The 17,552-nt window shown below is 40.6% G+C and overlaps 1 protein-coding gene across 3 annotated transcripts in view; it reads left to right on the top strand.

Moving 5' to 3' along the window:
• hecw1a (HECT, C2 and WW domain containing E3 ubiquitin protein ligase 1a) overlaps positions 1–17,552 on the top strand; it is an 88,734-nt gene that overhangs the window by 30,167 nt on the left and 41,015 nt on the right. For all 3 annotated transcript variants that reach the window (XM_013914450.1, XM_005747477.2, XM_005747476.2), the window contains exons 4-6: positions 4,906–5,000; positions 10,136–10,211; positions 12,545–12,714. In XM_013914450.1, the coding sequence (XP_013769904.1) occupies positions 4,906–5,000; positions 10,136–10,211; positions 12,545–12,714 (341 nt within the window). The remainder of the gene's footprint in view (positions 1–4,905; positions 5,001–10,135; positions 10,212–12,544; positions 12,715–17,552) is intronic.

Raw genomic sequence — 17,552 nt, 5'->3', positions numbered from 1 at the left:
CGAAGCAGCATCTGGCTGCAGTTTAAAGACTTTTTTGTCTTGGTCTCGTCTCGACTTTGTCTTGGTCTTGACTCGGTCTTTCTTGGTCTTGGTTTTGTCCTGGTCTCGATACCCTCTGGTCTTGGTATTGTCTTGGTCTTGGCGGTCTTGACTACTAGTCTACTCTTACGCCACAGATATTTGTCTTGAGGCCACTGTTGTTGGGATTTTGATGTTATACAAGTAAAAGTGACTTGAATTGAATAGCATTTTTACCAGAGGGGTGTAATTAGGGTTAACAAGCTGTGACAGTCTGGGAGAAATATTGATACCTAAAGGTCTGTGAAGGTTCTCAGTCATCCAGGTCATCGTAGTCTAAGGAGCTTGGAAAGAAAAGTGTCTGGACTTCTTTGAGTTGCTTGAAGACGTTTCACCTCTCATCCAAGAAGCTTCTTCATTTCTAAGGGGCAAATGGTGGAGAGTCCCAGATTTGGTTTCCCCCCAAAGAGGGACAAAGGACCCCCTGATGATCCTCTACCTAATCACATGAGCCAAGGTGTGAAACTGGGTGTGGGTCCCAATCAGCCAGGGTTTCGGGTGAGCTCATTGTGAAACCTGGCCCCACTCTATCATGTGATTTCCTGAGGTCAGATGGCCCAGGATGTGAGTGGGCGTTAAGGCGTCTGGGAAGGGAACTCAAAACTGGATTATAGATGGCAGAGAGTTGGTGTCGTAAACCACCGCCTCTGTTCAAAGATGGTCGCTCACAGAGGACATAGAAGCTTCTTTCACTCCTCTTTCAAACCATCTGTCCTCTCTGTCCAAAATGTGAACATTGGCATCCTCGGAAGAGTGTCCTTTATCCTTAAGATGAAGATGGACTGCTGAGTCTTGTCCTGTGGAGGTGGCTCTTCTATGTTGTGCCATGCGCTTGTGAAGTGGCTGTTTGGTCTCTCAGCATACACCACATTGTTAAGTTTGTGTTTAGGAGTTTTTTCGGGTGAACCAGTTTCTGTCTGAGTGTGTTGCTGGATGATACCTAAATATTTAATTTTGACAGTGTGAAGTGGGATGAAATAATGATCTCAGGCATCTTCAGAATGAATAACATTATTCTAATTGTTCCAGTGTGTTCATTAGTTCATTCATTACCTGAATGTTTTTTTCAACATTTCAGCTTTCATAGAACTACCATGCTTTAACTAGCCATTAACATAGGTACTACAGTATAGAAAGATGGGCTGAAAGTAAGACATTGCAGTCATTTGTAAGTTTTTCCCAGTTTCAGAATTGTCAGAATGCCTGTTTCAGGTGACAACAACCCAAGTTACTTGGGGTTCAATCAAAGATGGATTTCTGATTGGCCTAACATCAATAGAAGTCATCAGTAAAACTGTCTCTAATGTCAGGAGTGTCATGGCGAGGAACGCTGGTGTATTTATGAAACGGACCCAAAAGCAGACACAGGAGAAATGAACTAAGGTTTAATAAAAAGTGAGCCTTTATTGTGGCTGATAACATAAAGAGGCAACAAGGCCAAACAAGGGAAAACCTAAACTGAAACCTCCACTGGAATAAACTAAGATTAACAATGAAAACTGTGACAACAAAATGAGCAAGAACCTACATGAACATGGAACGGTACGGGATCAGGGGGGTTGTACTGCACTGGGTGAAAAATTATTTAAGTGACAGGAAGCAATTTGTGAAGCTGGGTGTCCATTCCTCATCATGCTTAGACATTGCTTGTGGTGTTCCACAAGGCTCTGTACTGGGTCCAAAATTATTTATTATTTATATAAATGATATTTGTAAGGCATCTGATATATTAAAATTAGTATTATGTGCAGATGAAATAAAAAAATTGTTCTGGGGGGAATCTAAAGGAGCTGCTGGATACAATTACTTCAGAAATGAAAAAAATGGTTTAACAGGAACAAACTATCGCTAAATCTAAGTAAAACTAAAAGAATCTTTTTTGGGAATTCCCTTAGAAATGCACAGGTGCAGATTCATATAGATCGTGTGGAAATTGAAAGAGTACTTGAACATACGTTTCTTGGTGTGATTATAGATGATAAATTAAACTCGAAGTCTCATATAAATCGTATACATAACAAAATTTCAAGAAGTGTTTCAATCTTGAGTAAAGTAACACACATTCTGGACCACAAATCACTCCACAGTCTCTATTGTTCCCTGATTGCACCGTATTTGCATTACTGTGCAGAGATTTGGGGCAATACTTACAAATGTTTGCTAACATCAATGTTTATATTACAAAAAAGGGCCATAAGGATAATCCATAATACTGGTTACAGAGATCATACAAATCCACTACAATTTGAGGGAGGAATTAAATTTAAAACATCCTCGTATCCGTACAACATTAAAAGGTTTTTGCATCTCTGTGTGTGGAGTGAAGCTGACTAAGTAAAGATATGAAGCAATGTCTAAGCATGGCGCAGTTTAAAAAGCCGTTTAAGGATTTGGTTTTTGCAGGGCACAGAAACGAGGTAGAGATTTGATAGGGTGTCCTTGTCCAATATTTTCATGTGTGTGCAGGTGCACGGGTATGTTGGTATGGGTATATATATCTGTAGGTTGTGTATCCTTTGAGGTGTTACTGGGGTTATTGAAAATATGTATATATGTGTATTTGTATATATGTATGTATGGATAGATAGAAAGATATATGTATAAGATAAATAAATAAAAATACACGTAACATATAACGTAATTGCAAGGAGGTATTTCTGTAGTCTATTGATTACTAGATAGTGGAAAAGGGGTGGGATTAAATAAGCTTATGCTTCTTCCTGCTCCTTTTTGAACATGAAAGTTATTTGTAGTTGTGTTTGCTCGTTTTCCTTTTGCTTTGCTTTGTTTGTTTGTCTCTTTTTAATTCTATGTTGTTGTACTTTTTCAACATGTTCAAAATAAAGATTCAATCAATCAATCAACATGAGCATGAGCAGTAGCAAAAAACCTGACGAGACTTGACATGACAACAACAGAGGACCCGACAAAGAACAGAAGGAGGACTTAAATACACAGAAGGGTAATAAGGGAAGTGGACATGAGGGGGAAAGTAAAACTAAGCACCGTGAACATAGAAACAAGAGACGTTCAAAATGAAACAGGAAACATGGAAAAACATGAACTGGGACAAACAAGCTTGACACAAGAGACCGAGGGAGCGAGAGAGGGACACAAGGGAACGCTACATTGACGGGGAAACATAGAAAAAACATAAACCAGACTAAAACTCAACCAAGACAAACTAATAATAATACTAGAACTAAACATTATCTCATAAGACATCAACAATACAAAATAACACAAAAAGCTGGGACTCAGCCCCTGATAAGGAGTCGGGAGAAAAGGTTTTACGTCGTGTCCTAAAAGCAGCAGTACTCTCAGTCACCCTGAAAATCTTCTCCAGTCAGAAGCTGAGACTTACAGTGTCCACTTATGCTGACCACTTTAACTGGTTTCGTAATATGAAGGTTGCAATGCATGCAGGGATTTGGTAATGACATAAAATGGTAAACTGTAAATGAGAATTTAAGGATTTTGTCACTCAGTAATTTTTATCATTTTACTGTATTTCTAAAAACACTGAGGTTTGAATTGTTGGTTGCACAAAATGAACACCAGTAAGTAATGGTTTCTTTGGAGTCTGCTTTTTTCACCATGTTCTGTATTTTTAGAAACAAGCAGTCATTAGAGAAATGGTGATGGTAGTCTGAATAATTCATGTGGAAAATGATCCCCTGTTTGCAGCTGGATACCAACTGGCTCAAAAGCAACAACATCAACAACAGTAAAGTCCTGCTTTTCTATTAATGTACGAGCCATAAGAACCTAATGATAGTATGTGTTACAGACAATTACAGAGCCACAGCATATGTTTACTTTAATTATTTTAAGTGCATTTTCCAGATTCTAGCCATTTGCGAATACTTTCTCTCCCACACGTCACTCAGAAGCCAAACGACTGGAATAGTTAACATGAACTAAGCTTGCATGCGGTCTTGCTGCTCCCTTTTCCTTGTCAGAGCATCGAGTATGTTTGAGACAGAGCAGAAAAACATGGAGCTTTAGTATGACCTTAATCTGCTTGTGTGTGTGTCCCCCCCAAACACACACACATACAACCCAAGCCCTGTCCTTCTCTTGTTTCTCAGTAGCCAGCAAGTGATTTGTCACTGCTGTCACTGAATAGTTAACAAATAAACTAATTTAAACAGATAAATGTTTAGTTTTATACACGTACATCCAAACCAAATCTCTTTTTTCATAATCAGAGGCTGCCTCTGGGTTCACTTCGGCACAGATCCAAGCAGGGACCAGGCTGACCAGCAGAGTTTACTTTACCACTTTGCACAGGCCTACACTACAGAAATCTAAAGTCTGTGTTCTTCTGGAGCTTACCTGACAAGGCAAAGCACATGAATTCTCAAACCCCAGTTCAGGAAAACTTCACTCAGAGATTCTGCGTGTGTCAGCTGGTTCCAGCTCACTACTTAAAGCAGGGGTGTCCAACTCCAGGCCTCGAGACCGGTGTCCTGTAGGTTTTAGAGGCCTGGAGTTGGACACCCCTGCTTTAAAGGGAAAATTGATTAGACTGGGAGCACATGTGCTCCCCATCTCTCCTCCTGAAGCTGAGCCAATATCTACAACCCTCTGCTGCAAGATGTTATAGTTATCTCCAATAAATGACCATGAACAACTGGAAATTGAATGTAATTGTGTGATTCATTTAAAAACACCTGTTAGATCGTCTCTCTGATTGGAATTAAAGATGTTTTTAAATCCTTCTGTAGCAACCATCACTACCAGATTCTATTCATATATCTTGTATTGTATTTTATGCATTGTGTTTTTCCCCCATCATCATTAATCCCATTTTTTTCTCCACAGCTGAGACCCAGGTCTGCTTCAGGTACTACCATGGTGTCACTGGGGCACTGAGGGCAACCACACCCAGTGTAATCATCAAGAAGGGCTCAGCGCCTGTGAGTCTCTCATCATTTTATCTCCTCATTGTGACCCATGCAGCTTTGTGGAGATTCTCACTCGGTGTCTCGTGGCTCGCTGGGAATGACAGTTTGGTTTATTCATTAGCGCTTACTTCCATCGGTTAGGTCAGTCATTCAAGTTTTAAGAGAAGAGACAAGCTGCTCTTAAAATAAGTTAGCTGCAGTTGCACCTATGCTGAATGAACTTGATCCGCTGAGTACACTTGCATCTGACATGTCTTAAACAGACTGCTTTTACAGTTAAACCCCAGACAGAGGTTAAACAGCACAGAGTTGATTTGTCCCTTTAACACTTAGCAAATACGGAGAGATGCTTATTGGTATAGACCTTATCGCAGTACCCAGACTTTAGTGTCATGGGAAGGTCATGGTGATAGAAGGGTGTTATAGACAAGCAACACAGTAATTCTTAAAGACAGATTTTAGCCTTGCAGTGTCCACCAGTTGAGCTTTTTAGGGTTAAAGGCAAGGGCTAGGGTTAAACTCAAATTACTCCTTTACATGAAGTTTTCACCTATCCAACTGGAAATTGTTTGACAGAAGAACAGTGAGGCCAAAATGCACGTAGGAGACTTAATTTGAAAGCTGTCGTTGTCTAGTTCCTGAAGCCATGCTTATTTACCATGAAGCTAATGCTAACCAAGCCTCTTAAATGGGAGAGGGGAGACAGTCACTGTCGAGGGCTGGAAGCAAGCCGACATAGCTCATGCTTTACAACTTGAAGGTTATAACATTCTCATATTACTGCCAAAAGTATTTTCCCATTATGAACAAAATGTTTGAAATGATAGTTGAAAGAGAGTCCTTCAAACTATTTGAGTTTGTAACCTTTATTGAGCTTCATTTATTTGTTGCTGTCCATACATCCACTTTAGGATGCTCCAGAAATACTGTAGGCAAGAAGAAATACTTGCAGTCCAAATGACTCAACCTGTGGTTAAAATGCATCTCTTAATGTTGCTAACTCTTACAAACTGCCTTTTTAGCAGAGGAACCTCACCTCGTATTTGATATTTGCTGTAAGAAAGGCACATCTGTTCAAGCTTCTTCAGATCTGTGCACTAAGTGACTTTTCAAGGTGTAAATCTCATGCTGTCAAATAGTGCGTGAACACTGTATAAGCAGTAATTATGTAGAAATGCAGTGTTTTTAACAATCCTATTATTCATCAGTGTATCACACAGCATTGTCCTAAGGCCTGTATCAGGCAGTTGCTGTCATCAAGAGGGTGCCCGACAGGGTGATTGGATTTCCATGTTTCCCTTCCCATTCTGCTGCTGTGGGACCCTGGAAATGCTGATGGCCCTAGAACCTGATCTGTACTTGCTTCCTGAGGACAAAGGAATAAAAATAACCACCACAGAAAAAAGACAGGAAGGGAGGGAACAAGTAGAGAGAGCAGAAATCCTGTCCAGTTCAGGTAAGTCATTCAGGTATTTGGAGACAAGAGCTAATGCGGCTGGAGCCTCCCACATCACAAGAAGAAGAAGGAAAATAATTGGAGACGCGAAGAAAGGACATGGAGAGCCGGGATAGCATTACAGAGTGAATCGTCTGAGCTTGTTTACTGTCGCCAGTCAGAAACTGTCAGATGCAGCAGAGAGAGAAGACATTGTGTTTGTTTGTGTACGTGTGTGATGGATGGCATGTGTCTCCAGCTGGGGCTACTGTCTCCCAGTCACAGGAGCGGTAGGAGGACAAGGCTAGGCTGGATAACATGGGTAACTGTACATATCTATTCCAACCTGTTCATGTGTTTCCTTTCTGTTCATCTCTTTGGTTTACTTGCATCAGCTTAATAGACGTGTCAAATTGATTGTGATGCAGTAAACATAGAGTCAGCTTATCATTGTCATATGTAGATCATTGTCTGATCTATTATGCACAAAACCTAGCCAGTGGTTAAAAAAATGTATTACAAAAAGTAGGACATTTGCTTTTGGTCATTTATTTCTTTGTTGTAACAATGGCAATAAATCTTATACCTAAATGGTAAATAGTGCTTTTCTACTTTTTCTGAGCGCTCCAAGCATTCATGGGTTGAGCAGCGCAATTGAGTATCTGGGTTATACCCATGAAAAATCTCCCAAATCTTGTGTTCTGGTGCCAAACAGCTCATTCTGCTATTGACTCTTGCTTGGTGTTGTTCATTTGATTGGAAGATTGAGGTTCGAAGAGACAAGAAACACTGGTACTTTAAGAGCTTTTGTCATAAGAGGGAAATGCTGGTTGAAGAATGGGATAGCGGTGTGTAACCAAGCCAGAGCAAGACATGGCAGGCTGTTGGAGCCGTGCATGGTTCTTTCTCATGCTGCTGAGGACCTTATTCATTTAATGCATTTTCCTTACAAGCCTGGCACTATTTAAGAGGAAATAAACAGGCTTTCCACTGGTATAAGATTTATTGTGAAGAAGCATTGTTACAACAAAGAAATTGACCAAACATAAATTTCATTAGAAGTTTATTTGATGATGCTGTAATGCTGTGCTTTAGCATCGTATAGTTTTATTTAGCCTTACCTGAGACAGGTCATCGGCAAAAGCTCTCCTTGGACCACTGTCTTAGACAAGAACTGGGATTCTCCAGGTATAGCCTTGTACCTACTGCCATAGCTTCGACATGGTAGCAGAACAGGAAAGGAGACAACATGTGTGTCTCTTTTCCATTCCTGAAAAGAACTTTTGATTCGTTGTCCTTGGAGTACTCTGTATGTCATCCCTTTGTAGGCCTGGCTGCTTTCTCATGGTTATAATGCTGATGTGTAGAGGGAACAGTTTTCCTGCGTGGTTAGTGGAGGACCCTGTCTTGCAAAAACTAGCAGAGTGGTCCCAGAGGTAACAATCAGTCAGCTCTTTCTGTTAAAGAATATCTTGCCAAGGACAGATAGTGGTGCTCTTTTGTTGATAGCCTTTCTTTGGCAGCTTAATGAGATTACTACCTTTCTACTCTTAAGCAGAGACCTACTCGATTATACTCGATTGATGAATAAACTACAAAACCAAATCACCAAAAAAATCACCAAACATGTCCAAATATGGTTACTTTTGTCTCAAAAAAGAAAGCAAAAGTGATGATGCTGAAGCTTCAGAAACCAGTGGGTGACTATATAGTGGTTATGTCTATCATCTGGAGTCCCAGAGCCATAGCAATAGCTTTGTAACTCTTTCCATACTGATGCCAGTGACTTTGTTTCTTAGATGTTCTTGAGTTTCTTTAGGTCGCGGCATGAAGTGTTGCCTCCACCCCCCCCACCACATCCAAACAACAATTCATGACTTTCTTTTAAGAGCAGAGTCCAGCTAAAAGATAAAACACATTTACTTCAACGCTTCTCCATTTATGAAATGCACTGTCAGAGCAACTTCCTGGGTCATTTTCACTGAAGTGCAAAAAGCACCAGTCCCATAAAATGCAGCCAACAGATCAGCATTAGATGATGGCGTTCCCCGTCCACCCCCACCAGCCCTACTCTCAACGCTGAACTGACATAACCTACTTAACATTACCCTCCCACTCCCTGTCTCTCTGCTCATCCACGCTAACTGATTTAGCTCAGACTCAGACTTTCCGTCTTCAAAGGCAGTGGGTGTATTAAAATATCTTAATACCAGGGTGTATCTGACCTGCAATCAGATGGGGATGCACTTTGTAAATGTAAGCTCTCTTTCGGGGTTGCAATGGTGGGAGAGAGGGGTACTGTTATTTCCATAGAATCAGTCTCGTCTTACATCATTTAAGATTCTTGCAACACTTGAAGGAAGCTCATGAATTATACATACTTTTCCTTTCTTTTATACTTTTAGTGTCTTAGTGTTTGGTCTTTCTCTGAAGTGGGTGGTAAATGATATAAAGTGCGCTACAGATGGATGCATTTGTCATTTGGTTTATCGTGAGATTAGACCCACTGCAGAGACCCATGGTGGCACTTCTCTCCATAACTGTACTCAGCAAGGCAGATTAGCATCTCATTAAAATGAATTGGTCTAAACATCTGTCATTTCCTTCATCCCTTTATCTTGTTGTTTTCTCTGCTGGAATTGTTTCTGTTGTTTTGTTTCCAGTCAGTTGCATAAGCACTGAGAGTGATGCAGCATTTTGTGTGTCGTTGTGGAAAATTCTGACAGCCTGACAAAAAAAAAGCTTTTATGCAACAGAAGTGTAACTGTAAATACAAAACTCATAAATCTGTGTAAACCTATGTTTCAGTAGACCTTCTCTTTATTTAAGTGTCCAGTTTAAGCACAGTGCTGCCTCCTGACTAATGCTTTAAACGTGGCAGCACTACTAAATTCTTTTTCCTTTGAATCCATAAGATCAATAATTATTTTGTTTCCACAGACTAACTATTTGATCAGCTTTTGTTTACTGCAACAAGACTGGGTCATATCATACTACACTATACAATGAAGAATTATCTGTTTGCCCAACCACCGAGGATGCCTCCTCAAACTACTGGTTGTTTATTTGAAACTAATCTGTCTCAAAGTGCGATAAAGAAAAGAAAACGCTGAAAGAACTTGTATAAAGTATAATGTATAAAGAAGTGAGAGGTGGCTCAAGACTTTTGCACTGATCAGGACTGAGGTTAGAACTACCATCTACAGCCACACACAGCTGCTCAGCTGTTAACTCTTGTCATTTCTCAGCTGTTGTAGCATCAAGTGCTTGTGATATACAGATATTTTGTAAATTAATTCAACGTTTTCTTAACCACATTCTCTAAACGTAGTAAATCCTTCTTCATTTCTATCCTCAGAAAAACAAAACTTATTTAACATAAGCTTTTTGACTTTAATAATTTAGTAGGAAACGGCTTGGATATCCTTACAATCCTCTTCCTATTGCTTTGGCATGTAAGGAAAGTCAAACATGGGTGCTATATGTTAAAGCAGATGAACGATGGGAGGCTTTACACTCCCCTCCATTTCCAGGATCATGAGGACAGAGTATTGATCTGAGCACGCTGTCGGCCTCACTGAAAGCGGAGCTTTAGCAAACACTGTTGAAATGAAGCAGGCCTAAACGCGCATGCATCATCACGTTTCTCTCACCGTGTTCTTTTTGTTTACGAACACCTATTAACTCTTCACATCTGTGTGTGTGCGTCCAGGTACTGAAGCCAGTGGTCAGTCCTGAAGTCAACCATGGACTGGGCAACAGAAGACTTATTAACTTTAACCTGTCAGGTAGGCTGCTTCACTTCAGCTACAGGACAGTGACTTGTGTGTAACTTACTAATGTGTATATCCAATCTAGAATATATAGTAAAAGTTCAGCTTCACAAATCTGACATCTGGCTTCCTCTGCATTCCTGTGCCGTTTAACAAAACAGAAGATACACAGAACAGCTCGTCGTGAGAAAACAGTTTTACCAACTGCAGACACTCCACAGTTGCCTGTGAAGGTTAATAGACGGTTTAAATAAGCCGCTGCTACACCCTGAAGGTTTTGCTGGGAAAAGTCAGCCAGTGCTCAGCTGCAGAGAGAGAACAGCATGGTTGCACATCCCTGTGGCTCATCCTCTGGAGTGAGTACATGCAAAGTAATATCGATATAATCCAGGCAATTTGGAATAACTGGTTATGTTAATCCGAAGCATTTTGTTCATCACCAAGTTAACAGCTTTCTCAGCTAACGCCATTATGTGCTTGTGACAGTTCTGACAGAGGCTCATGCAGTACGTTAGGAACAATGTTTTTATGGAGGCTCAGGGGTTCGTACCACTGTGAACCTTTAACTGTGCTTCATTCTGGCTCTCAGTCTTTGTAAAACATAACAAAATATCACTTTTATAAAAAGCTTGTTTGCGTGTGGGTGAAATTTAATCACACTTACTCGTTCACAGGTTGTATTGCATCACGTTATAAAGACACTGCTTTTGTGTTTTGCACACACTACCGTATATTTGCTGTCATGTATTTGTATGTAGTGAAGAAAGGTTTTCAGCTCCGTCACAGGATGTTGTGAATGTGAAACATAAGTACAGCCTGTTCCATATTTTCCATTATTCTCTGTAAACAAAGGCTTTACAATTTCTAACAGTAAGTGACAGTCGTGCTGCAGTATGCAACGCATGCATTACTTCAGTCTTCAGCCACTGGAGCCAGTACAGTATCTCAGTATTTTCCAGAGAGGGGATTCAAAGTACTTGAAACGATACATTAAATCATTAAAAGATGTCATAAGACAGTCGTAGGAAGTCTGTCTGTGTCGCTGTTACAGTGCTCAGCACACTATATGACGTTCTTTCAGCACTAGTTTCTAGGATGATTTGAACTGGAATTACTGGACACTGCATCAGCCTAATAAAAGCTGCATTTTCACTCGTTTGCCTTTGGGTCCTCAATACTCCCACACTTGTTTTAGACCTGATGTTTCTAAACACTTATTGCCATCTCCAGGATTTCCAAGCTGAAGTTGGCCGAGAGCAGAAAGCTGTTTACTTGGTGTTCAGGATTAGTCACTAAGCTAACATGAATGTTAGCCTGTTGTTATTAGAAAATGGTAAGATTAACTTCAAAGTGTTTTTCCACATTATCTAGATTATATCTATATTCAGAAATACACATTACTTAGCATATACTGACTTCAGAGGATGAGCCACAGCATGTCTCTGTGCTCTCCATCTGCAGCTGAGCACTGGCTGATTTTTCTCTGCAGGGGAACCTCCAGGTTATGTAAATCATATATTACCTTCAAAGGCTACTGTGCAGTGTCTGTAACTGGAATGTCTGTTTTATTAGAAAGAAAAAATGGAACACAGAGAAAGCCCAGATATTCCAGTTTTCCACCACGGTTACATTTGTGAGTCTGTGCAAACCCCAGGTGAGCACGTGACCTTACGTTGATGTGTTAATGGCCTCGTGTCGAGGCAGTCTGGACTTGTTGTAGTGATTTCTCTGCTGCCTATTTGATGTTATTTTAATTTGGGGTAACTCAGACGTGTCAGCCCTCACTCCTTTCTGCGGTTATGTAATTCATGTTTTTTCCCCCTTTGTAGTTTAAGACCAGACTGGGCAGCCTGCTGTTTTATTTTTTCCAGAGTAAAACCTTTATTTGTGCTGGTGCTATAGAGGGGAAGTCTCCCAGCCGTCCATTTGTGCTGATTTTTAATTCTTAGAGTGTTTTTAAACAATGTGTTTTATGCTCTGTCACACATCGAGTGTAAGCGCACTGTTGGGATTTAGCTAAAGAATAAATGTGGAAAAAGCCTCACTGTGGACTGCTGTGATGTAATTGTGCTGACGTGTAGATCAGTAAGGCTGAGGGTGGGCTAAAGCTGTGAGTGTTTCCAGGAGCACAGCAGGGATCAGAAACTGAACATGATCTCTTTATTCAGAGTAGTTTGTATATCTGTGGTTTTGTCTGGTGAGAATCTTTCTAAACGTATTACCTCTAAAAATACTTAGTCTAAACAAGCTGTAGCTTTAACTAAATGAACATCGGAATCATAGACTAATAGAAACCAGACACACGTGTGTCTTCCCAATTTTACAAAACTGTGTGTGTGAATCTTCAGACCTCCAGGCAGTGGGACTGAAAAAGGGGATGTTCTTCAATCCAGACCCGTACCTGAAGCTGTCCATTCAGCCCGGAAAGCACAGCATCTTCCCGTCTCTGCCACACCACGGCCAGGAGAAACGTTCCGGAGTGGTCTGCAACACTGTCAACCCTAAGTGGAGCACAGAGGCAAGCCTTCGCAATTTCTCTCCTGTGTGTTGCTTGCATGCCATCTTTAGACTCTCAGAGTGTTTAAATGACAGTATCAGTATCCATCCTTGGCCTTTCCTGCAAAATGCAGGCTTAAAGCTGGAAACCTAAAGTCAATCACATGTTTTGAGTAAGTTTGACTTAACCAGGAGGAAATGTGCATTCTTTAAACAGTACGCTACTTCTATCACCTCTGGCTTTAAACAGCGTATTTGTAGATACGTTTTGTTGGGAGCATTTCAAAGATGGAAACACCATCACCTGATCTACAGTCTAATCTTCAAAGAGTTACTTCATAGAGATATTTTCGCTTGTTTTTATATTCCATTCTTTTTAGCTTTCACATGTTTGATGTTATTCTCATCTAATGAATGCTGGCATAAAGGCATTGTTTCCTATTTAGACCAGATTGTGGTGGTTCATGCACAAGTACATGCTGTTTGTGTTTGTGATACAGACCAACTCTCCTTAGAGAATGTCTGTGTTAAACTTAAGCTTAGCCGCCAATACAGTGGATAACAGCAACAAGTGTTTTCTAGTGCCATGCTGTGAAAGATGGAAACAGCTTTCATTAAAGGCATGTAACGATCCCTTGTTTATTTGTGCTGCTATAGATTGGTGGTCTCATCAGGATATAGCCTGCCTCTTGCTGTATGACAGCTGGGATGGGCTTCAGCCTCCCTGCCATCTTAAAATGGATGCTGCTAAACAGAAGGACCATTCAAAACAAATTGAGGACCTTATTCCTAAACACGGACCAGAAAACTGCACTAATTGTGTACAAATTATGCAGGAAACCGTCCCCACCACAGACTCAAACATGACAAACCTCTCATACCACCTATGCAAGAGTCAAGTGAAAGAATATAGAGATAGTTTACGGATGTGACGCAAAAGAGAGCCGTCAGATGCTCCAAATAAATCTTAGACTTAAACGTTAGAACAGGCTTTTCGCAGCACACCGTGTGATAAATACAAAGAAAACACATCTAAAAATATATAGTTTCATGCATCGGTCAAAACACTCAACTCCAGGTACACGACGCTCAGCGGAAAACACTTCACACAAGTCAAGTTGCCAGAGATTCACAGAATTTACAGAAAATTGACTATTTTGTGAATTATATTGTTATTGGCTGAGAAATGTTTTATATCAGGATATGAGATTTTGGTCACATCGCACAGCTCTATCATATCGGTGTATTTATGTTCCCGGCAGGTGCCCGAGGTCTTGTGACCAGGGCTTGCAGGCCAGCACACTAGATTAAAGAAACCGTGACAGAGCCTTTGTTTCTGTGGCTCCCAGACTCTGGAACTGTCTCCTGTTGAGTTTGAGATCTGCAGACTCTGTCAGTTCTTTTAAAAAGCTCATCTTTTTAAACATTTTTTTTATGTTCTAGCTTCTGTGAAGCACTTTGTGATTTTATCTTGAAAGGTGTTACATAAATACAATTTCACTTACTTATTTATAATTCATCCACACACACATTCACACACTGGTGGAGGCAGCTACAGTTGTAGCCACAGCTGCCCTGGGGCAGACTGACAGAAGCGAGGCTGCCATATCGCACCATCGGCCCCTCTGGCCAACACCAGCAGGCGGCAGGTGAAGTGTCTTGCCCAAGGACACAACGACCGAGACTGTCCGAGCTGGGGCTCTGACCGGCAACCTTCCTGTTACAAGACGAACTGCCAACTCTTTGAGCCACGAAAATTTAGCATTAATGTAGTGATAATAGGAACTGTGAAGCTTACACATTCCTTCCAGTGACAAAATGTCAGAATGTTATACCGTTTCCACATGATGTTATTTTTTGCTTTAAGTTGTTATTAATGGATTTATGAACAAGGCTACTGTGTGTAACCCCAGAGGAGTATTAGAGCTACAGAGAAGCTGTTTGACCACAAGGAGACACAAAGTGCCTCAAGAACTGATACAAAGGCACCCAAATTACAAAAACAAATAAAAAAAGGATTGTGCAATTGTAAAAACAGACAAACATACAAGGGAAATATGACCAGAAACCGCAGAAGGCAGTGAAGAAAAATGTATGCAGTTAAATGCAGAACGACTGCAAATAAGCAAAAAACAAAACAGGAACTGGATGGAAGTAAAAATAGATTTTAAATGAACACAAATGGATGCGAATGGGATGTTCAGAATGTCTGCAGAAAGACACGAAATCATCATTACTGGATGGCATATAACACGAAAGACAATAAAATCATTAAAAAAAACAGTGAAAAGAGACAGAAAACCAGTATGAGAAGAGTCAAGTCTGTACAATCAGAAGCAAAATGATTCTGAAAAAGCTCAAAGGTTTGAATCACACTGACTTCACATAATCATTTCTTCTTTTTTGTGGGAGAAACGATTTCCGGTCCAAACATGTACTAAGTTTAGTCAACCTGCTATTTTCAGATAACTAAATGCTTCTGGTCTTATTTTCAGTGATGTTTGAAGAAATGTAGCCTGAAAATCTGTTAGTTTGGTTGAATCATGACGGGTAATACAATAATAATACAATAATAATACAATAATAATGCAATGAGCAAAATGTAAGTTATTCAAGCAAATTCACTGTCTGGATGGTGTACCACAAAAAAGTCAGGAAAATAAATTCTATTAATCATTAATATTATTAATGACTTGTGGCTATGTGGTGCAGTGGTTAACACATCCACCTTATACATAGAAGATCCTAAGTAAGGAGACGAACCCAGTGTCATGGGGTCAAGTGAGGCTAATGTCTCAAGGTTAGCATCAGGAAGGGCGTCTGGTCTAGAATCTGCACCAACTCAAAGCTGTGGATACATCCACTGTGATGACCTCTTAAAGAAGCAGTTGAAAGTACCAATGGTAAATATAAAATGGTAAAGGGCCTGTATTTGTACAGCGCTTTACTCAGTCCCTGAGGACCCCAAAGTGCTTTACACTACATTCAGTCATCCACCCATTCACACATACTGGTGGTGGCAGCTACACTGCAGCTGCCAATGTTAATAATAAACATTTTAGTTCTCTGAAAATCATCCAAAAGGCCCCAAATCAAAAACATGGTGAAGTCCAGCACCTGAATTAGCAAAGGTGAAGCATGGCCAATACCAGCTGGCTCCAACTGTCACATGACACTGTGTGGCAGGCAGAAGGTGAAACCCAATGCAGGACTCTCAAGACGAGAGTTTAACTCTGACTAGACAGAAACTAGGAACTGACTGTGTGACTAATAAGCTGGAAGCAGCTACAGTTATACAGCTCACACAGGGCACACAGCAAGCAGGACGACACGACAAAACAAAAACAGAAGCAAACTGAGGGTTTAAATAAAGATTAGGCCAGAGTGGAGAAACTTGGGGAACACAGCTGAATAGAATCAAAATTCTCTTCATTCCCCAAATTGTCGTATTATATAATTTCTCTTATTGTTGAAACAACAGAAGCATTTACAAAGCAAAATGTCCTGCTGCGCCCCGTACAGCCCCAGAAAGGATAGTTAGGGTGAAATCAGTGTAATCCATGAAAATCGTGTTTGCTTTGTGAAAAGCAAAAGCACCTAATTATTGTAGACTTGCTGGAAATTACTCTACAATCTGTTGTGGACAAAGCAAATGAGTGGCATAGTAGGAAAACAGAACACAAAAAATGCACCCATTCTCCATGTCGCCAGACCGGTAACCAGGTGAATATATTTCCTACTCATTCCTCAGAAACACCTCAAACGTGGCATGCCTGCCAACTGTAATCACTGGAATAGACACGCAACACCATACACACACTACCTTATCATGATAAAGTCTATGTGGCTACTACACTATGCATGAAGCCTTTTCTACACTGGTACATACAGAGAATCTTTTAAACACAGTAAGAAGGATCTTTTACATGGTAGAGTGAATCGTGCCCAACACAGTTAAGACAAAGTTGAAGCCTCAACATGAAGGCATTTGTCCCTCAGCTCAGTTTTAGCGTTAAATCTGTTTGTTTGTTTTTTAGATTCATTCCTTTGTTTTTGTATCCAGACATCACAAGCAGGGAGTAGCTCTAACAGAGGAACTGATTATATGCTCTTGTTACGACCCGGCTCAAAAGCCACAACATAAAAAAGGAGACGAATACCAGAGTGTCGGTGAGCAGAGGTTTTATCTTCAAATGGAAAACCAGGTTGGCTAAAATGGTTGGTGCCACCGAGGCAAAGACAAGCGAGCTCTCTGGGAAGCTTGCCTCAGGTATGCTTTTATTCACACCTGACTAGGTGTGGATAAATGAGGTAGCCAGATATTTGACATGGTTTAGGGACTGCATTGTGAACAATACAAAATGTGAATAAGCAGTAACCATTGTTTCAATAGGAGATTATAAATGAGGTGATGCCAATCAGCACTGTTCTGTGCTTAAGCTTCTACATGATCTGGAATAGAACAGGCATAACTATGCTGTGACCCTGTGATTTGTGCACAAGCTCCACTGATCGCAGGATGTCCTGTGGCACAGTCTCTATCTTTATTATGTCCCTCAGGAGACTCATACAGAGATTTAATGTGGTGTCCCAGTTGACAGCATCCACTCAGCTCTAAGTCACTTTCCTTTTTCCAAACTGATCCCATTTTGAGCGAGCTGCTCAGCTTGCTTGGCAGTGATGTACTGTGTCAACTCTAATGGAACATGCTGGCTCATCCAGCAGACTTTCCATACTGCAGTCCAGCACTGCGCTGTATGAGACACAATTTTGAATCAAAACTGAATGTTTAACGTGGCTTCCTGTCTGTAGAAGCAGACTCTGTTGTTTACATAAAGGTGTGCAATTCTCTGTTAACAG

Source organism: Pundamilia nyererei, unplaced genomic scaffold, assembly GCF_000239375.1.
Source record: "Pundamilia nyererei isolate P.nyererei 1_Seehausen unplaced genomic scaffold, PunNye1.0 scaffold00198, whole genome shotgun sequence".
Lineage (NCBI taxonomy): Eukaryota > Metazoa > Chordata > Actinopteri > Cichliformes > Cichlidae > Pundamilia > Pundamilia nyererei.
The sequence above is the reverse complement of the archived record's forward strand: the minus strand, read 5'-3'. Positions and strand labels throughout refer to the sequence as shown.